Below are 22,902 nucleotides of genomic sequence, written 5' to 3'. Positions count from 1 at the left end.
CGGGGCCAGTGATGGGCTCCTTCTGCGGAGTCTGCAGGGCAGAGCACGCCATCCTGGCCGAGCTTCAGGTGACCTCCTGGACATCAGCTCCACAGGTCTTTGGGCTCACCCGGGGACAGTCTGATCTGGCTGCTGTCTGTCTCTGCTCAGAGGGCAGAGGGACAGGACAGCACAGCCCCAGCCTGTCTACTTGGAGATGGACGAACATTCTCTCCATCTCTATTAAATTTTACTTTTAAAATATGAAACCACAGAGCATCCTGGACAGCAGAGGCTGGAGGTTCCTGGGGGTGTATGGCCCAGCCCTGCCCATGGACTGAGGTCTTTACAAATCAGTAAAACTTATTTTCAGTACTGGGGATTAAATTCAGGACCTTCTCACTGAGCCACATCAGCAGCCCATTTAATATGTGACAGTGATTTTCAGAGTCTTCTCATTAAGTTGCCGTCACCCAGACTGGGCCCCCCAGAGTGCTGGGTAGCAGAGCTGCACCACCTCACCTGGCTTCACTGAGCGGCTCTGAAAAACGAATGGATCCCGATGGCTGGGTGGCCACCATTAATGCTTGGGTCAGGTCAGCATCTCTGGCTAGGGCTATGGGCTCCACCAGAGGGGGTGCTGCTCCCTGAGAGGCCAGTGAGTCTCTGCCTCATGCCAGGTGAGTGACATCATTCTGGGTGGGTGACTACAGGCTGAGACTTGACCTCCCTCCCACACTGCCCTGGTGTGTGCAGTCCCTGAGGGCTTTCCTCCTCTCCACATGCTGAGCTGGGCAGAGAGCACGGTGAGTCTGTCCCTGGGTGACCTCACTCCTGGGGCCCCAAATCCTGCACCAGGCTGCAAGGTGTACACAGCCCCACGTCAGAGCTGCACCTGCAAACCTGCAGGAACCATCTTTCTGGTGTCCATGCACAGCTGCAGCTACTGACTGCACCACACTGTCCTGGAATCCCTTCCTGACCACAGACATGCACCCCATCCTGGCCAGATGCTGCTGGGCCCTCACCCTGTGGCCCACGGCCCACTGCACTGGCCACAAAGAAAGGATCATCCAGACATAACAGGGCCTTGAGCTGGCAATGCCAGGGGACAGGGACTGTGTGCTCCATAGAAGTGACTTTGAGAGCAATCCATGGTTTACAGATTTCCCCACAAAGCCCCAGGTGGGGCCTGATTTGCATTCCACTCTTTAAATGTACCGACCTCATCATGAATGTAACCACTATGCACTGATGAAATAACACAATGAATTATAAGCAATAAGAGGAAATAAGGCCCTGATGGCAAAACCAAAACAGAGGGAAGTGAAGTGAAACTCTTCAGGGCCACGTGGCCCTCTAGCTACCAGCTGGGGTGTGGCAAGTGAGGCGAGCCCGGGGAACCAAGTGGCAACCTTGGAAGCAAAGCGCGTCTGCTGGGATCTCTGTGGCCAAGCTTGGGACAACAGCGATGCAAAATGTCGGAGCCCTTTGCTCTGTGCACAGCCGGGTCCAAACACATGGGGAGCTTGCTGGGCACTGGTTGCTCAACAACTACAGAAGCAGCTCACTCAGCCTTGGGGGAGACAGTGAGCCCACACTCCCAATACCTGGCACAGAAAGTGAGCACCGACTCAAGCGAGCCTTCTGAGGCCTCACTCTGCACACACTGCCTTGGTCCGCTGCTCAGGGCCCTGATGCTTCTGTCCCAGCTTCCTTCTGGGTGCTGGGACAAGCTCACCTTCTTGGCTCTAGGAGCCTGGGATGGCAGCCAGGGAGATTCCTTCTGGGTGCTGGGACCAGCTGAGCTTCACTGCCCTAGGAGCCTGGGATGGAGGCTGGGGAGCTTCCCTCTGGGTGCTGGGACCAGCTCACCTTCTTGGCCCTAGGAGCCTGGGATGGCAGCCAGGGAGATTCCTTCTGGGTGCTGGGAGCATCTTAGCTCCACTGCCCTAGGAGCCTGGAATGGAGGCTGGGGAGCTTCCTTCTGGGTGCTGGGACCAGCTGAGCTTCACTGCCCTAGGAGCCTGGCATGGAGGCGGGGAGCTTCCTTCCCGGTGCTGGGACCGGCTCACCTTCTTGGCTCTAGGAGCCTGGGATGGATCCAGAATTTCAAAGGATATAGAATGCATATTACAAAAATCTTTCTTGAAATAAATTTGACAACTTTAAGAAGTACCTTGGAAGACAAATTAATGAAACTGACTCTGGAGGAAATATAAAATTTGAACAGTACCTATTAAAGAAAGTATATTCCTAGCTTGAAAACCTACCCATATGACAACAGGCTCATATACATTTTAACTGATGAATTATATCAAACATTTACAGCAAAAAATAAAGGAAGACTTCTCCCCTCATTTTAGGAAATCAGCATTGTGCTAATACCAAAAGTGAATAAATATAATAGAATAAAAAAGTACAAACATAGATACAAATTTGTTTAACAAAACAAACTATTAGAAGTCAGATCTGACAGTATGTAGAAAGTGGTTTTATTATAGGGATGACGCTGTTGGTTCACCATTGGAAGATCCACCCCTATAAGTAACATTTTATCAGAGTAAAGGAAAAAGCCATATGATCCTGTCAATAGTTGCAGAAAAAGTATGGGACTAAATTTACAGCTGTTCATGGTAAAAGCTATCAGGAGACTAGAAGTAAAACAGAACCTTCTCAACAGATAAGCCATGTACTCCATACTTCTAGCAAAAATAGCTTACATGAATGGAAAAGATACAATGCTTTCTCCCTAAGGTGGGGAACAAGGGCAAATATGCCCACTCTTCATCTGTCCATTAAACTTTGGAACATAACCCCAAACCAAAATAGTCTGGCAATAAAAATAAGCAATTAGTATATGATTGGCAAGGTAGAAGTAAGATCTTTATATGTAGATGAAATGATCATCTACAGAGAAAATACTAAGAAATCTCTAGGAGCCCCTAACACTTGTATTCGAATTTAGCAGAGTTAGAAAACATAAGGTATATATAAAAATTCAGGTTTATGTATACTTGCTATAAATGAAGAATTGGAAATTTAAAAGTTATGTAGGAGTACAAAGGGCCTAGAAAAGTAAAAAAAAAAAAAACAGTATTGGAAGACACTCATTACCTAACTTTAAGACTTCCTCTAAAGCTGTAGTAATCAAGACAATGTTGGCATAAGGAAAGACACATAGATCAATGGAATAAAACAGAGAATCTAGAAATAGAACCAAAAATATGTGGTCCACTGAGTTTTGAAAGATTATTTAACATTAACATTTTATAGAACATAAACTTACTTCAACAGCAGAGGAAAAGAATGTTTTCAGCAAATGGCACTAGAACACCAGGTATTCGTATGTAAAAAATTAACCTCAACCTTTTATTTCCATATATAAACTTACCTTGAAAGGGTGTATGAACCTAAATATGAAAGACTAAAACTATAAAACTTTAAGAAGAAAGCATAAGGGAAAATGTTCTTGAATTTAGGGTAGGCAAGAATTTCCTAGTATGCACAAAACATGATGTATAAAAGAAAGAAATTGATAAATGAGATTCCATCAAAATTTAGAATTTTAAATGACATCGTTAAGAAAATGAAAATTAATCCTTAAATGACCACATTTATAACACATATAACCTAAGACCAGAATATATATAGAACACTTATAGCTTATTAGTAGACAACCCAATTAAAAAGTAGACATAAGAAGATGATAAATAGCCAGTGCAGATATGTATTAACTTATCATTGTCAGGACTTTTTTTTTGTTAGATTCTCCCCCTTTGCATGTAATTTCTTGTTGCTCCCAAAGGATTAATTCTGCTGGGCTTCCTGGGGTTGTGATCCTCAATGTCTTTTCATAGGATATTGTCTTAAATGTTTTGGAGTACTGGTTTGGTATTCATGAAGTTCCTAAGGTGCTCTTTGTCATGAAAGAATCTTATTTCACCATCAATTTTGAAAGATAGTTTTGCAGGGTACATCAATCTGGGTTGGAGGCTGTTTTCTTTTAGGGCTTCAAATATATCACTCCAAGCTCTTCTAGCCTTTAGGGTTTGCTTTGACAAGTCTGCTGTGATTTTGATGGGCTTTCCTTTGTATGTGATTTGTTTCTTTTCTCTAACTGTTGGAAGAATTTTGTTCTTCTGTTGGGTTTCTGGAATCTTAACAATTATATGCCTATGTGTAGATTTTTTTGTTTAATCAAGGCTATTTGGAGTCCTATATGCCTCACTTATCTGTATGTCAAGTTCTTTCCCCCTGCTTGGGAAGTTTTCTGCCATTACTTCTGTGAAGAGTCTTTTTTATGTTATGTGCACTCTGTCCTGTTTCTTCTTGACTCTAATCAGTCTTATATTTTTCTTCTTTGAATTGTCTAGCAGCTGCTGGATTGATTTATCATGGTCCCTTACAATTTTGAAGCAATTTTTCTTTTACTGGTCACTAATTGAAATCTTATCTTTTATATCTGAAATTCTGTCCTCACATTGGTTCATTCTGCTCTGTAGACTTTCAATGGAGTTTTTAATCTCATGCAAATCTGTTTGCATCTGTTTTATGGACTCCATTTATTTCCTGTGTAGGGATTTCATGATGTTCCTCAGCTCCTCTCTAAATTTATTAATCATGTCTTGTAGTATGAGCACAATCTCTGCTGTTATCTGGGAAATTATTTCTGATTTCATTTTTTCCACATTCTCTTTTGTTACCAGTTCAGGGAGTCCAGGTGGTTGAGTATAAGAGTGTTCCATCTCATTTTCCTTTGGGGTTGCTGTAGGTGATCTTTAAGCCTGGTTTTGAGACTTGTTTACATGTCTTCTCATTTCTCTTTGAGGGTGGCTTCTGGCCTCCATGTGGCTCACCTCTTTTGAGCTGGGAGCGGTGGAACAATGGCCCAGAAGCCCCTTCATCTGGCCTGGGAGTGGTGGAAATATGGCCACAAATTCTTTTTGAACAGGTAGGGATGGAGGGGTTAAAGGGAGGGCAGGGTAATGGGTGAAAAATAAGAAGCAAGAGAGATTATGTAAAGGTGCAAATTTCCAATGATGAATGTCATTATATTGTATACCTAAAATGTACCAATAAAATTAACCAAAAAAAAAAAAAGAAAGAAATCAAAGAAGTCTTCATATCCAGGGAGAACAACTATATTATAAGTTGGATCAACAGTCACTAACCCAGATACTTCTTTAAATAATCTTATTCATGACAGTTACTCTCTAAATATATGTTTACTTTTGTAGTACCTCTATCATAAATTCTACAATTTGCCCCCAAATGCATGGATTTTCTTTCTTCCCAACCTTGGCCCATGTTTCTGTTCCTGCAGGTTCATCTCTGCATCCCTCTTCAGATCACTGGTCCTCCACTTTCCACATCATCAGTTCTCCTCCCTACATTGCACCATTCTGACTGCATATTTACATGGTGTATCCATACCTCTGTTTTAAAAGTTCTTTCCTTTGCCCTCATAGCTTTTTCACGTACATGCTTCAACTCAATTCTCTGCTCTTACTTTGCAGACCCTTTCACTTTTTTAAGGCCGGAGATCAGTCCGAATCTCCTTACTTTGGCCAACATTTCCATGAATTAAACTAAAAGCGGGCTCACTCAATTATTATGTTACATTCTCTGACATCATTCTTTAGCTTCTACAGATGCTAAACAATCCTTTATTTTTTAACATTCTAGAGAACTTTTAGAAAGCATCTCAGTTGATCTTGTCAAGAGATTAACAAAACCTGGACACTAAAATATTCTCCAACTAGTTACAATGGAAATTAGTTTGTAAGAACACAGAGGTTTAAGATGCTCATATCATTCTGTATTTTTATTATATTAAAATATCCAAGAAGATTATTAAAGATTAGAATCAGTGAACACACATTTTAGCAATCACATAGGACTCCCTAATATATAACTGATCATTAGAATTATGTTGGACTTTTAATAGATTATGAGTTCCTATGTCACCCATGTACTCTAGTAGTACAATGTCAAACCTAGTACAGAATCATACAAGTAAACACCCTTCCTCAGTTACCTGCATAAGGACACAGTCATTTGGTCCAAGTTGTTGATTTTGGTGGCTCTCCTGAGTGCGGAGTGTAGAGTTCAGTGCTCTTAAAAGGTGAGGGCTTCACACACCAAAGCCATCTCAGGAAATACAGGCAGCAAAACAACACATGCACCATCATGGTGCCTTGAAACATCTCCATATGACTTATTCTCTCCATTGCGTGTATTAAAAGTCTGATTCTTCAAGCTTGCAGAAAATTGCTTCACTTTTTAAAGTTAATATCAAGAATGTCCTGAAAACTCATGAATCTGAATCTTGATTATAATCAAAGACACCTAAAATCACTATTGGCAAAATTTCTCCTAAAACCAAACACTAAATGAGCATTTTGATGTTAAAAAACTAATATTTGTGATAGAGCATCACAAATTGTTAAGACACATATTTGCAATTTGTATTTTATAGGAATAAAAGTGAAAGAATTAAATAGACTTTAAAATATTTTGATTCACAGTCAGATGTACTGGTCTAGCTTCATCCTGGATATTGGAATTTAGGGTGAACGAAAAGATAGAGAAATTTTTCATCCCTATCTTATCCTGCTTTAAGACTATCATTTCAATTCCTAGGAAAACAGTGAATATTGATATAGCTGAACATTCTAAAGGGTAAGGGCAAAAGTCTGTGGACAATTAATCAACATTTAAAACACTGAACATATTGCTCAGTCCTTCACTTATCACATCTCCAGGGATGAATTTTCCATTAATTAAATTCATTGGGACTGTAAGCATCCTTCTGATGGTAGACTATGCCCCTCCAGAGACACTGTGAGGATAATAACTACATAGAAAAAGATTTACAAGAACTTATCCTCTGGGGAAGATATCATCAATGAATAACAAGGCCAAATCACCAAAAAGGAAAATCAAATCTGCAAACAAATGAAATAAACAAAAATTCTCATTAAAATCATGACCAATATCTGGAAGGGAGGCTACTACAAGAGATGAATAGGATCAAAATATATTCTAAGGATCTATGAAAATATATTGAAGTCCAAAGTTTTGTATAACCAATGAGCACTATTAAAAATATATTTTAAAAAAATGACCTGTAACACAGGTGAATTTGGTGAGTGCATGGTTTAGCAGGTGCCTTTTCAGTTGACATCTGAACTTACAACTAGAAAATGAAGAAAATTAGGTCTTGGCTTTTCTTACTTGTGAGTTTTTTGATTACTGACTCAGCCTTATGTTTTATTGGTCTGCTTAAGAGTTCGGGTTCCTCTGCATTCAGGCTTCTTAGGTGTTATGTTTCCAGTACTATGTCCAGTTCTTGGATGTAATGGATATATGTCTATTTGGGGCCTAAAATTGTGCAGAATAATCCCTTATGATCTTTATCATTTCTCAAGTTTATATTGTATTGTGTGTTCTTGTTCTCATTTTATTTATTTGAATTTTCTCTTCTGTATTAAAATTAGCTAAGCAAAAGACCTCTACAGTGAAAACTACAGCACTGTGAAAAAGGAGATCAGAGGCAATATAAGAAAATGGAAAGACATCCCTTGCTCCTGGGTAGGAAGAACCAATATACTGAAAATGGCCATACTTCCAAAACTGTTATATAGATTTAATGCAATGCTGATTGAAATTCCAATAATATACTTCTCAGAACTTGAGAAAACCATCCAGAAATTCATTTGGTACCAGAACAGACCAGGATAGCAAAAGAAATTCTAGGCAACAGAGACATGGCAGGGGGTATCACAATCCCAAACTTGAAACTATACTACAAAGCTACTGTGATAAAAACATCAGGGTACTGGCAAAGAAACAGACCTGAGGATCAGTGGAATAGATTAGAAGATGCAGAAACAACTCCAGACATACTCAGCCACCTCATCTTTGACAAAGGAGCCAACCACTCCCACTGGAGGAAAGATAGCCTGTTTAATAAATGGTGTAGGAAAGACTGGATTTCAACCTGCCAAAGATAACAACTAGACCCATATCTATCACCATGCACTAAACTAAGATCAAAGTGGATTAAAAATCTAAATATAAAAACTGAAACACTAAACTTGCTGGAAAATAAGTTAGATAGAACTCTTGAAGACATTGACATAGGGAAAGACTTTATGAACAAAACCTCAGTATATCAGAAACTAGCACAAAAAACCAGCAACTGGGATCTCATCTTATTAAAAAGCTTCTGTACTGCAAGAGAAACCACCAACAGAACTAAGAGACAACCTACAAGGTGGGAAAAATTTTTAGCAGCTGTACCTCAGACTAAGGTCTACTGTCTAGAATATATAAAGAACTGAAAAAAATCAGATCCCCCAAATTCAAAGACCCAATTCAAAAATGGGTATCTGATAAACAAAATGTGGTTTTATTTTATAAAATGGAGTACTATTCAGCCATAAAGAAAGAAAAACTAGAGACATTTATAGCTAAATGGATGCATATTGAGGCCATACTCTTAAGTGAAACAAATAGTACACACATGTGTAAACACCAAATAGTTTCCCTAGCGTGAGAAACTGATAGTGAAAACAATGGTTAAAATGATTAAAATGAATAATTGATAATTTGAAATAGGAACAAAGGTCCAAAGATGAAGGGGTGAAGGGAGGGGAATGGGAAAGGAAAAGAGGGAAAGGAAAAACTATGATAAAAGAAAAAAATGGAAATGATGTCTATCTAAATAGGGAAGGATGGAGGAGTGAAGGGTCCACAGGTAATGGGGAAAAAAATGAGAACCAAGATTCATCATGTACAGGTACAAACACCCAATGACAAATGTAAACAAGTTGTATACCTAAAATGTACCAATAAAAGAACTAAAGAAAATGGGCATCTGAAATGAACAGACATTTCTCAGACAAAGAAGTAAAAGCAGCAAATAAACATATGAAAAAATGTTCAACATCACTGGTCATTCGAGAGATGCAGATGAAAACAACACTGAGATTCCACCTCACCCCAGAAAGAATGGCTGCTATCAAGAAACCAACCAATAACAAATGCTGACGGGGTTGTGGGGAGAAAGGAACCCTTCTCCATTGTTGATGGGAGTGCAGACTGGTCCAACTACTGTGGTAATCAGTATGGAGATTCCTCAAAGAAATAGGACTAGAGGTCCCATTTGACCCAGCTATTCCCCTGCTGGGTATCTTCCTAAAAGATTTAAAACAATCATACCACAGCAATATATGTGCACACATGTTTATAGGCAGAGTTTGTAATAGCTAAAGCTTGGAAACAGCCAAAGTGCCCTTTAATTGGAAACTGGATAAGTAAGTGTTTTTTTTTTTTTTTTATAAAATGGAGTACTTCTCCGCCATAAAGAACTGGAAACTAGAGGCATTTATAGCTAAATGGATGCATATTGAGGGCATACACTTAAGTGAAATAAATAGTACACACACGTGTAAATAGTGAATAGTTTCTCTGGTGTGACAAACTGAAAATGTAAATAAGGATTATAATGATTAAAATGAATAATTGATAATTTGAAATAGGAAGAAATGATCCAAAGGGGTAGGGGTGGTGGGAGGGGAAGGGGAAAAGAAAGAAGGGAAAGGAAAAATTATGAGAAAAGAAAGAAATGGAACAAGTCTATGTAAATAGGGAAGGGTGGTGGGTGTGAAGGGTGCACAGGTAATGGGGAAAAAATTAAGAACCAAGATACATCATATATAGGTACAAACACCCAATGATAAATGTAAACAAAGAAAAAAAATAAAATTAGTTAAGGACCTGACACTTTTGTTTTGTCCTCTTAAAAGATCAACTTTTTGTTCTCTTGATTTTTTTTCTGCTTTTGTGTATGAAGTACTCAATTTGTCACTGTGGTTATCTGTGTTAGTTCCTTCTCTCTGCTAACTTGGAGCTGATTTATTCTTTTTCTCATTTCTTTTGTGTAAAATCTGGTTATTTTTGTGACATCTTTTTTCTTTTTTAGAATGTCATCTTTTATTACAGTAAGCTTTCCTCTCTGTACACCTTTCCAGTGTTTCATGTATCTGGTAAAAAGTGAAAGTCAAAAAAAATCAGAAAATTATAAAACAATATCAAGAAAGGAAGAAAACTATGAAAAAGAAAAAGTGAAGAAAGTATATCAATAGACGTTTTCAAATGAAAACAAAAATGACTGTTAGGTACATGCAATCATTCTCAATTTGACTAATCATCAGAAAAATGCAAATCAAAAGACCTTCAATATATCACCTCACATCTGTTAGGATGGCTATTATGGAACAGACCAAGATAAATAATGTCAATGTCATTATATTGTATACCTAAAATGTACCAATGATTAGAATGAATAATCGATAATGCAAAATAGGAAGAAAAGGCCCAAAGGGGTAGGGGTAGTGGGAGGGGCAGGGGAAAGGAAAGAAGGGAAAGGAAAAATGATGAGAAATGGAAAAAATGGAAATAAACTCTTTGTAAATAGGGAAGGGTGGAGGGGGTGAAGGGAGGGCTAGGAATGGGGAAAAAATAAGAACCAAGATGCATCATGTAAAGGTACAGTTCCCAATGAGAAATGTAATTGTGTTGTATACCTACAATGTACCAATAAAAGAATTTAAGGAAAAAAAATAAATCCTTTTCAGCCATTTCCTTTCATATCTACAAAAGTTTGCTTTTAAAATGATTGAGATTTTAATAAAAATATTTTCTTCTAAAAAATGTCAGAGAGGATGAAGAGAAAAGACAGACTTGTGCTCTCTTGTTGGAACTCTAAATTTGTACAGTGACTATAGAAGTCAGTAAGGAGGTTTCTCAAAAAACAAAACTAGAGGGGCCAGGGATTTAGCTCAGAGGCACTGTACCTATCTCAGAAGCACAAGGTCCTGAATTCAGTCCCCAGTACCAAGAAAAAAAAAAGGTTAAACGAACTATGATATGTTTGTAAACAGGAGCAGTATACATCAGTAAAAATAAATTATCTGTTGATATCTATAGGAATACTCAAAGACCTCAAATGCATTATAAGAAAGAAGCCAGATTCAAAGGGCTAAATACTGTGTGGCTCATATTTATTAAAGCAATAATTTGGGAAAGGCAAAATTAGGACAGATATGTATGAGTATTTTCCAGGACATAATGGAGTGAGACAAATTGACTACAAAAGCAGTATGTAGCAAGAAAATATTTTAGGGTGATAAACATTGAAAACTTTTGAATGTGATGGTTCCATGACAGTGGGTACTTGTCAAAACACTACAATTCCAACTTGGTTCCTTATGGCTTTCTGAAACAAAACATCAAATTGTAATAAAGAACTTCAATCTGGTTTCCTCGTCAACTGGATCTCATTTTTAAAAAAACCTGTCCACTGATGATACTTTTAGCTGAACACAATATCACCTTCTATCCAAAAACTCTGAACTGAAAACACATAGATTTTGAACCTGAGGAATAGAAGTAATTCTAAAACAAAGGTCATAGGGCAGCTAACAAATCTGCTATAGTGATGAAAAAATGAACATAACAAGTTGAAAACTTCTTTAGATCCAGAAATTATATGAGCATTAGACATCTTCCTTTCTCATGAAGGTAGGTCACAGAAAATTTCCAAAAGTACCTTCTTTCTTCTTTAAAAAGAAAGCATCCGTTTTTTAAAAAGTCCTATTTTAATCTAAACAGAAAAAAGCAAGTTAGAAGGTGTACTGTGTTGAGGTTTCTCCTTATCTTCACACATAAAAGAACAAAAAGTGGTGCTTTCGCCACATCTCCACAAACTCTACTACTATAGTTACAACACAAAGGATAACTTGTACTTCTTCTTTAGTGGTTTCGTGTAAATAAAGAGAGGCAGCCCTAAACATCTGAGATGACAGCATCATTGTTTGTTAGGATTTATTGCATGTTTCTTACATCAAAATGACTAACAGCTTCTCTCCATAGTTAAATTCTTACACCAGAGTTTTTCCATAGAATTTTTGATCTCTGAATTTCTCAAAGTGTATATTAAAGGATTTAACATAGGAGTAACCAGGGTATAAAAAATGGCTATGAACTTATCAAAGGGAAAGTTGGAGACAGGTCTAACATACAGGACAATACACGGAATGAAAAAGAGGACAACCACAGTGATGTGGGAGCTGCAGGTAGAAAGGGCCTTGCGTCTCCCTTCCTGACTGTGAGTTTTAAGGGAGTTTAGGATGATTCCATAGGAAATAAGGAGGAGGATGAAGACCACCGTACACATGGCTCCACCATTGGCGGCCACAGAGAGGCCAATAAGTTCAGTGTCAGTGCATGCAAGCTCCAGCAATGGGTACATGTCGCAGGTAAAGTGATCGATGACATTGGAGCCACAGAAGGGAAGATTATACACAAACACAAGTTGAATCAGAGAGTGTGTAAAACCTCCAGCCCAGGACACAACCAAAAAAAGGATGCAAACCCGCTGGTTCATGATGGTCAAATAGTGCAGAGGCTTACAGATGGCCACATAGCGGTCATAGGCCATTGCCACCAGAAGGAAGATCTCAGCACCAGCAAATAAGTGCCCTATAAGGAGCTGGGCCATACAGGCTGTGAAGGAAATGGTCTTTCTATCACTGAGCAGGTCTATCAGAAACTTGGGTGAGAAGACAGTGGAATACACAGCATCTAGGAGTGAAAGGTTGGCAAGAAAGAAGTACATCGGGGAGCCCAAGGAAGGGCTGGCAAGGACAGTCACCAGGATAAGCAGGTTGCCCAGCATTGTCACAGTGTAGATGAGTAAAACCATGACAAATAATGCTGTTTGTGCACGGGGATCCTGAGTGAGGCCCAGGAGGACAAATTTTGTGACATTGTTACCGTGCTCCATTCAGTCTTCTAGAAGGCTTGCTTCAGAGAAGCATGCTCAGGAGAACAGGACCTGTCATGAAACTGTGAACAGGAAAATGGCACAGTGTGTCACAGAGGGCATCTTCATTATCATATCTTCCACAGCGGTGAACACACAGTAAACACTGTGTAAGCATCAACTGAGATCCTCTTCCAAATAGCCCACTAGACCTGCTGATAATTCTAATTGTCCCTGAAGGATTTTGTTAGGCTTACAAATCAGAGGTTCTTTTTCAGTGGATATCTGTACAGGAGAAAGATGAAGGCATCATGGTCATTCACACATTGCACACTTCCTTTCAAATATGTTACTGTATGACACAGAAATCAGAAAGGACAAAGAGAAGAAAGGCTTTTGATTTCAAGAAACCTACCCTCTAGCAGTGGAAATGCACACTAAATATATTCACTAACATAGATTCAGTCTTTCACATTCATAGATTTGTAGGGAATAATGTTACAAGAAAATCTGTTCCACACCAAAAGTGATATCTGTCTTAGAAGGTCAATACCATGATACTTCAATATGAGCCTTTTGTCATGCAAATCCAAAAGGACTGTGAGTATTTATAATCTCTCATTCCATACTAACAGTCCTAACTGGGACTGTACAAAAAAATTACAAAATTACTCAGCACACTACTCTTTGTAGCAAAATGTTTGTATGATTCTCATTTCCTGCTTTTTGAGAGCTCTGATTCCTTTCATTTCCTCCTTGCTTGTACCAAATTCCTCACAAGTTTATATACACTCTCCTGATTTTAGTGAATTTTTTAACTAACCTGAACTGACCCATGACTGTCACTGGCTACTGCACTAGCACCAAGTACTAGTTTTTTTCAGAACTCGTTGGTGAAATAGGTAGTGAGGGACAATGAAAAGAAAACCTAAACAGAGATGTAGAGAACAGTAAGAGAGTATTTTATGTAATGTTTAACTATTGAGAGTGCTGTGAAATAGAACATCTCGATGTAGACTCAAAGAACAGCCTCCTGAAGGCATAAGTGCACACTTTGTGTGAGAGAGCATAGATTTGAGTCACTTTTTAAATGATATTATAAGTGCTTCAGTCTTCACATTGAAAATCAAAGGGAAAGGACTAGACAATCTCAGAATGTGCCCAATTGTGCTTTGTACAACACTATCAGTACAGCCCATAAGTCTTTTCATCTCTTGACATTTTCCTCTTTTTTCACATTTACATAATCAAGTAAAAGTTTTCTAGCCCATCACTGGACCCTGAATAAAACTACCTAGTGTTAAATTGGATATCACAACTACAGTAACCAAATAATGTCTCTAGATTTTCATTCAGTATCAACCTAGACAGCATCCAAAATATCCTCAGAGAGAGAGAGAGAGAGAGAGAGAGAGAGAGAGAGAGAGAGAGAGAGAGAGAGAGAGAGAGAGAGGGTGCATAGCTGAGTCAAGAGTAATGTACATGCTGGAGAAGTTAGAGCTTGGGGTTCAATCCCAGATTAATTCCTTTTCTATCTAGGCAACTTGCTAAATGTCCCTGTGTTTCCAGTTCATCTCTTTTAGCATGAGGATACTCAGAGGATCTCCTCTTGGAGTTATTACTATATGTAATAATATATGTACTACTGTGGGGTACCAAGTAAAATTTAAATAACTGATACCCATTTTTAACATTTTTGAATGGTCCACTGTGAGCATTGTATCAGAGTAGATCACCAGAATCTCTCAATTGAATAAGAATTATTGACATAGTACAGGAGATGAAGAATAGTACAGGTATAACTCATGAACCCTTTTGGGGGAATAAGGTAAAATTGTATGTCTTCAGATTACATATTTTAATATATAAGTACTAGCAATATTTATGTATGAACAATTGTATTTTGAGTAGGAGGAAGCAGGAGGATCCAACACACATGGTTGCGGTAGTAGGGGAAGCCCTGCTGAAAAAGTCCAAGCTGTCCTTGAAGCCACCTGTAATGACTCTCCCTCCTGTCACATTCACAGTTCTGTTTGCATCACATTCAAGAAACCTGCCTTTGTTGAAGCTTTATAGAGAAAAGGGCACAGCTGTTGAAGATCATAGGAATACAAAGTAGTCTGTGTACAATTCTCTTTTTCCACTCCTCTCTTCAGTGTTTTGTGTCTGTTTTCTTTAGCAATTCTGGGTTTCACTGAGACAAATCTTCAGCAGGCCAGAATAAATATTTGAAGAATACAAAAAGTAGAGCAATTAAACTCCACTCTCTACCATATAGTTAAGTTATCAAAGATTTGATGCTACAAAGTTGAATAGTGGTATGATTATATTGTCAACATAAACCATTAAGTCCTTCAAAAAATAAAAATTTAAGAATATTTCATAAAACCCTGGAATTGAAAAAGTTCTCTATCTTGTACATTACAATAACAAGTGACCATAGATGAGACACTTCCTTCATCATAGGTTTCTCTAAATATATGCAGTAGTATGTTTGCTGAGATGATCTTGAAATTAATATATAGGAGCTCATATTAAGCTTACACAAAAAATATACACTTGTTCCCTTGCACTGTTGAAACTCATGTTATGTTATACAATTTAAAAACCTCTATTTCAAATATATCTAAAAATAATTATACTTCTGAGTCAACCTATCTTGAAAAGTACAATATCCCATAGAGTCATAAATCCAATGTTTTATTTGTTGTACTTATAATACATTTCACTTGTTATGTGGCAAAATGGAAAATAAACACCTACCAGGCTTCAACACAACAAAATATATTTTGTACATATTTGGTATACTGTGATTAATTTCTATATTTTTGCAACTTAATTTTCCTAATTCACTTACCTCCTGTGTCACTTTCAATATATTACCTATATTTCACTCTATCACAGGAGTATTCCTTCAGTTTCCCTTGTCATTTTTATAAACTTTCATCTTGGGTCTTGTCCGTGGTCCTGAAAATCAATGTTTCTATTACTGAGGTTGACTGAAAATATCTCACAAAACAGGAGATAATGCATAGCTGACTAGTATCAAGAGGCTACAGCTAACATATTTTCTCAACAGACTTCCTATCATCTCATTCAGAAGTGTAAAGTGTTGTATATTCCCACCTGCAGGGAAAACACCTTCAAAGAAAAATAAAGTTGCGATGTTTCCATAATAAGGTAAAAAGGTGACCTACTAAGTGGAAACCTTCTTGGTCAATTCAATACATGATGTCACCAATAAGAAAAACTTAGTTATATGTTTTTTCCCTTTTCAGTTAATCGTGGTGAAGTAACCAAAAAGGATTGTGCTTTTGGGATTTTTCAAAGACACTAATGTGCCTGAGCAATAAGCCATGTACTTAGTGAGCAAATGCTGGGGTTTAATTTCTTCAAAAAGTGAATCATAGGAGTTTCTTACAAACAGAAGCAGAATTCTTCAGTCATTTAAGTCACATCTTTTAAGGCCTGTTTCTTCCTAATTAAAAATATGTGACTATACTTCCCAATCTCATCCCAGAAAATAGAGACCTTCCACCAACTTCCAGGACTGCATGCAAGCTGAAGACACGTCCCCAACTTGTACTGAATTTGACCTGAGAGAAATCTCTTGCATCACCCCAACAGGAAAATAATTCTTCTGTATACATGTGCAGATCCACTCTGACTTTCTTGCATCATCACTACTTTTAACAGATTAGTTTGTGAGGATATTTGGAACAAATTCAAGTGAAGTAATCTCTGCTGAACAGGTTTTGTCCTGTGAGCAATCCCTCAAGGAACAACACTTGGATCTTTCCAAGAAAGAGTAGCTGACTGCTGAGTGATATGAAGACCTCTAATGGGAAAATTAAAAATTTCAAAATGTAATGATTGATAAGCTAGGAGTTGCACATTGTGACATATTAAGTAAATCAAGTAATATCTAATCCAGCCTGAAATCGGAAGCATTTCAACTTCCCTCACCAACCACTAGCAAAGATGTCCTTTCTTACTGTCTGAGGTTCTCTACCCAGGGAATTCTGAGGCTTAGAGGAAGGAAATTGGAACTGGAAAATTCACTGTAGCTGTTCTAATTCTTAAAAAGACAGACAACCATAGTTTCTCACTTCAATTGGAGTGGAAGCCTTTGATCAAGACCTGAGTCTTTGTCTGATGGACCATAATGGTCTTCCTTCTATAATTCAATCCCTGAATTTCAGTCCCATATTAATTTAATAACTGCTTCTACAAGAATGAACGGTTTTTAAGGAAAATATGAACAGTGCTTATGGTCTTCCAAGGTTACTTCCTTAATTTGTCTTGCCATTGGCTCCAATGAGCTCCTACGGTCCTGTTTAGTTACATATTGGATCTTGTGTGTTTGAAAGCCTCGGGGTACAGGATCACATACATACCTGTGTGAACCAATTGAATATCTGTACCAGGCGATGGGTTCCAGTAAATTTGGGGGTTTTCAACCTTCCTGACAAGTGCATTAAATCCATCACCCTCAGATGTAACATGTATTACTTCTAAGAGAAAGTACATGTCTAATCAATGTGCCTCTCTAATTGCAAAGTAGTAAAAGATGTCAAGCTGTATCTTTAATTTGGAAGAACCACCTTATATGATCAAATTTCTGTTGGTTAAATTATTTCTCAAAGCTGGAGAATTCATGTATTCTAATACATCCTCTGTATCTCTTCCAGTAAGAAAATACTTTGAAAGTTTTAGCTGATGTAAATGTTGCCATAAAATCTTGATATGCTTCATAGTTAACAGTGTATTTCTCAATGACCCTTAGAGAAAATAAGTCATGATAGAAGCCACCTCTTTAAGTTATTTTGCTGCTTCAGATAGTTATGTATGTGACCCTGCATTCAAAGGCTTTGTGACACAGAAGGTCCAATATCTAGCTACACATATTCAGACAAGCTCAGTGCAGGTGCAGCAAAGCCAAAATAAGGGAGTGAGATGGAAGAAATAAGTACTGCTCTCTGAAAAATAGCTTTCATGTGGAATCAGTTATTCATTTAATATTGGGTTGAAATAAGGGAATGAATTCACAGGTGTGATGATCATTCTGGTTTCAGCTGACACAGATTCAGACTTGGAACTCAAGCCTCCACTCCAACTAACAGTGCAGAGCAAGGATCACCTCATCTATTTCTGTGCAAGAATCCGGTCAACTACAGCAGATTCTGCAGTGCTCAGCTCCCTGCTCCTAGCCTCAGGCTCCCTGAGCAGTTGATTCTCAGAGTTCCTCATTTCCTAATGAAAATTTGTATTCTTTGATCAACAATTTGTCATATCCTCATTCTAGCCCTTGGTAACCATCACTCTGCTCTCTACATTTAGAGTTCAATGTTGTTCAGATTCCCTATATCAGTGAGATCTTGCAGCATCTGTATTCTGTGTCTGACATATTTTACTTAACATAAATGACAGCACTTCCTCTTTTGTAGAGATCAAATAGTATTCCATTGCATCATATACCATATTCTCTTTATCCATTCATTTCTTGTTGGTCATTTAGGTTGATTCCATATTTTGGAAATTGTCCATATAACTTCAATGAACTTTGTGATGGAAATATCTGTTCAATGATTAGATGTTCCTGTCCTTCATATACCCAGAACTGGGACTGCATATTTTGTTTTATGTTTAAATGTTGAAGAACATCTATGCTGGTTTTCACAATGGCTATACTAATTTACATTCTTATCAACTGTGTTCAAATCTTCCCTTTTTCCACACCTCTTTCAAAATAATTTTTAACTCTTTTTGATAGCAATGTAATAGCCATCGGGTGATATTTAATTATGGTTTTAATATTTTTTCTTCAGTCCTTAATGGAATTGAGAATTTTTCCATATACATGTTGGCTATTTGTATGTCTTTCTTTCTTTCTCTTTCTTTCTTTCTTTCTTTCTTTCTTTCTTTCTTTCTTTCTTTCTTTCTTTCTATTAATTTTATTGGTAAATTTAAGGTATACAATATAAAGACATTCATCATTGGAAATTTGCACCTTTACATAATCTCTCCTTGGTTCTTATTTTTTCCCCCTTCCCCTGCCCTCCTTTGAACCCCTCCACCCCTTCCTATCTACAAAGACTTTGTTTCCATTCTTTCATTTTCACATATTATTGCCATTCTCTTCTTTACTTTGCCCTGCACCTCCCATTTCCCCTTCCCCTTTGCCCCTTTTCTTCCTATTTCACATTATCTATTAAACCTTTTAGTCCTTATTTTCACTTTCAGTTTATCACACTAGAGAAACTATTCAGTGTTTACACATGTGTGTCCTATTTATTTCACTTAATAATACCACCTCAGTGTGCATCCATTTAGCTATAAATGTCTCTACTTTCTCATTCTTTATGGCTGAGTAATACTCCACTTTATAAAAAAACCACATTTTCTTTATCCAGTCTTCAGTTGATGGGCAATCGGGCTGCTTCCAAGTTTTATCTATCATGAATTGTGCTGCTATGAACATGGGTGCACATATATCATTGTTACAATTCTTTTAATTCTTTGGGGAAGATACTCAGCAGGGGAATAGCTGGGTCAAATGGGACTTCCAATCCTAGTTCTTTGAGGTATGTCCATACTGATTTCCACAGTGGTTGCACCAGTCTACACTCCAACCAGCAGTGGAATAGGGTTCCTCTTTCCCCACAGCCCGGCCAGCATTTGTTATTGGTTGATTTCATGATGGCAGCCATTTTTTTCTGGGTTGAGGTGGAATCTCAGCCTTGTTTTCATTGGGATCTCTCAATGGAATGACCAGTGATGTTGAACAGTTTTTCATATGCTTATTTGCTATTTCTACTTCCTTGTCTGAGAAATGTCTGTTCATTTGAGAGGCCCATTTTTGGTTTCAGTCTTTAAATTTGGGAGGTTGGAATTTTTTAAGTTCTTTATACTTTCTAGATAGTAGACCTTTTTTCTGAGTGACAGCTGGTGAACCTTTTTTTCCCACATTGTGGGTTGTCTCTTCACACTGCTGGTTGTTTCTCTTGCTGTTCAGAAGCTTTTAGTAAGAAGAGATCCCACTTGTTTATTGTTTGTGCTAGTTTAATGGCAACTGAGGTTTTGTTTGTAAAATCTTTTCCTACACCAATGTCTTCAAGAGTTCTATGTAACCTCTGTTCCAGCCAGTTCAGCAATTCTGTTTTAATACTTAGATCTTTAATCCATTTCAGTTTTGGTTTAGCACATTGTGAGACATATAGGTCTAATTTTAATCTTTGGAATGTTGAGACCCAATTGTTCCAGCACCATTTATTAGACAGGTTATCTTTCCTCCAGTGAGGGTGTTTGGCTCCTTTGTGGAAGACAAGGTTGGTGAGTGTGTCTGGCATTGTCTCTGCATCTTCTAATCTGTTCCACTGGTCCTCGGGTCTGTTTCTTTTCCAGTATCATGCTGTATTTATCACAGTGGCTTTATAGTAGAGTTTCAAGCTGGGAAATGTGATAGCCCCTACCTTGTCTTTATTGCCTATTATCGCTTTTGCTATTCTAAGTCATTTTTCCTTCCAAATGAATTTTTGGATTGTTTTCTCCAGGTCTGTGAAGTATGCTGCTGGGATTTCAATTGGAATTGCACTGAATCTATATAGCAGTTTTGGAAGTATGGCCATTTTTATTATGTTGATTCTTCTAGGAACAAGGGATGTCTTTCCTTTTTCTGATATCCTCTTCAATCTTTTTTTCAGAATGCTATAATTTTTAGAGTAGAGGTCTTTGATTTCCTTGGTTAGGTTGATTCCTAGCCATTTCAATTTTTTGGATGCTATGGTGAAAGAATTGATTGCCCCATTTCTCTATCAGAGAGTCTGTTTTTCGTGTACAGGAAAGCTATTGATTTTTGTGTGTTGACCTTGTATCCAGCTACTTTACTGAATTTGGTTATTAAGTGTAGAAGAATTTGGTAGAATTCTTAGTATCTTCTCTATAGGGTATCATATCATCTGCAAATAATGACAATTGGACTTCTTCATTTTCTATCTATATTCCTTTTATTTCTATCTCTTGTCTAATTGCTGTGGGCAATTTTACCAAAGCTATGTTAAACAGGGGTGGTGATAGTGGACATCCTTGTCTTGTTGCTGATTTTAGTGTGAAAGATTACAGTTTTTGACTATTTGTTTTGATATTGGCTATTGGTTTTTCATAGATGGCTTTTATCAGATTGAGGTAGAGACCTTCTATTCCAATATTTTGGAGAGTTTTTATCATAAATGCACATTGGAAGGTGTCAAATGTTTTTTCTACATCTATTCAGGTGATCATATGGTTTTTTTCCCTTGGCTGTATTAGTCTAGTGTGTTACATTTATTGATTTGCATATGTTGAACCATCCCTGTATCCTTGAGATGAATTCCACTTGGTCAGGGTGTATGATCTTCTTGATGATTTTCTTCATTCTATTTGCCAGTATGTTATTAAGGATTTTTGCATCTATGTTCATTAGTGAAATTGACCTATTGTTCTCTTTTGCAATTGGGTCTTTCTCTGCTTTGGGGATCTAGGTGATGCTTCCTTCCAATGTTGTTCCCCTTTCAATTTCATTGAAGATTTTAAACAATATTGGCAGGATTTCCTCTCTAAATGCCTTGTAGAGTTCAGCAGTGCAAGCATCAGGACCCAGGCTTTTCTTAGTTGGTAAGTTTTTAATTATGTTTTCAATTTCATTGATTGATATTGGGTCATTTAGAATTTTTAGGTCATCTTGGTTCAACTTTGGTAATTCATATGTATCTAGGAATTTGTCCATTTCTTCTGTATTTTCCATCTTATTGGCATATAGGTTCTCAAAGTAGGGATTGAAGAGCCTCAGGATTTTTGCTGGGTCATTGTAATTTCATCCTTTTCATTCCTAATTGCATGGATTTGGGCATTTTCTTTCCAGTTTTTGATCAGACTGGCTAAGGGTTTGTCAATTTCATTTATTCTTTTGAAGAACTAACTCTTGGCTTCATTTATTTTTGTATTGTTCTCTTAGTCTCCATTGCATTCACTTCTGCCATGACCTTTATATCCTCCCTTATATGAGCTTTGGGTTTGTCCTGCTCTTCTTCTTCTAGAAGTTTGTGGTTCAGCATCAGGTTGTGTAATTGAGCTCATTTTTTCCTAATGTGAGTATTCCCTGCCATGAATTTTCCTCTTAAGAATGCTTTCATTGTGTCGCATAGATTCTGATATGTTGTATTGACATTGTCATTTAATTTTAAGAACTGTATGATTTTTTCTTTAATTTCTTCTGTGATCCATTGGTTATTCAGAAGTGTGTTGTTCAATTTCCATGAAACTCGTGTGGTTTCTTTTGCTGTTGATCTTTAATTTCATCACACTATGGCCTGTTAATATACAGGGGATAACTTCAATTCCTTTGCACTTACTTGAACATGGTCTATGAGCAAGTATGTGGTGTAATTTAGAGAATGACCCATATGCAGCTGAAATGTATGTGCATTCTGATTTTGTGGGGTGGAACACTGTAAACATCTGTTAAGTTCATTTGTTCAAGAGTTTGAGTGAGTTATAGTATTTCTACCTATTTGTCACGGTGGGGTATTGAGGTCCCCCACTACTTTTGTATTAGTGCTTATATGATTTTTCTTGTTGATTAATATTTGTTTTATATCTTTGGGTGCATTAATGCTTGCTGCATATATATTAATGATTGTCATCTTTTCCTCTTGGATTGTTCCCTTCACAAAGATGTAGTGTCCTTCTTTGACTCTCTTAATCAGTGTTGGTTTGAAATCCACTTGGTCTGCAAAGAGGATAGCTGGTCCTGGTTTTTGGGGGGTTCCTGTTGCATGGAGCATTGTTTTCCACTCTTTAACTTTCAGTCTTTGAGTTTCTTTTTGAATTAAGTGTGTTTCTTATATGCAGCATATTGTTGGATCTTACTTCTTGACCCATTCTGCCATTGTATTTATTTTGATTGGTGAATTGAGACCATTAACATTGATGGTTGTATCTAATCCTTATTGACTTATCATTGTCATGACTGTTTCCTTTTTTGGGTTCTCCCCCTTTGCATTTAATTTTTTGTCATGCCCAATAGATTCATTCTCCTGGACTTCCTGGGG

The 22,902-nt window shown here is 37.6% G+C and overlaps 1 protein-coding gene across 1 annotated transcript; it reads right to left on the bottom strand.

Annotated features, from left to right (window-relative positions):
• Positions 1 to 807: 807 nt before the first annotated feature.
• On the bottom strand, positions 808 to 12,835 carry LOC101721136 (olfactory receptor 4A5-like). Its single transcript, XM_087204845.1, has 3 exons — positions 11,935 to 12,835; positions 9,771 to 9,826; positions 808 to 1,230 (listed from the first exon to the last, which is right to left on the bottom strand). The coding sequence occupies exons 1-3, from the start codon at positions 12,833 to 12,835 to the stop codon at positions 808 to 810; spliced, it is 1,380 nt and encodes a 459-aa protein (XP_087060971.1).
• Positions 12,836 to 22,902: the final 10,067 nt, after the last annotated feature.

This window comes from Heterocephalus glaber, unplaced genomic scaffold (genome assembly GCF_053883595.1).
Source record: "Heterocephalus glaber isolate CG9 unplaced genomic scaffold, H.glaber_assembly_v1.0 deba00000592, whole genome shotgun sequence".
Classification (NCBI taxonomy): domain Eukaryota; kingdom Metazoa; phylum Chordata; class Mammalia; order Rodentia; family Bathyergidae; genus Heterocephalus; species Heterocephalus glaber.
The sequence above is the reverse complement of the archived record's forward strand: the minus strand, read 5'-3'. Positions and strand labels throughout refer to the sequence as shown.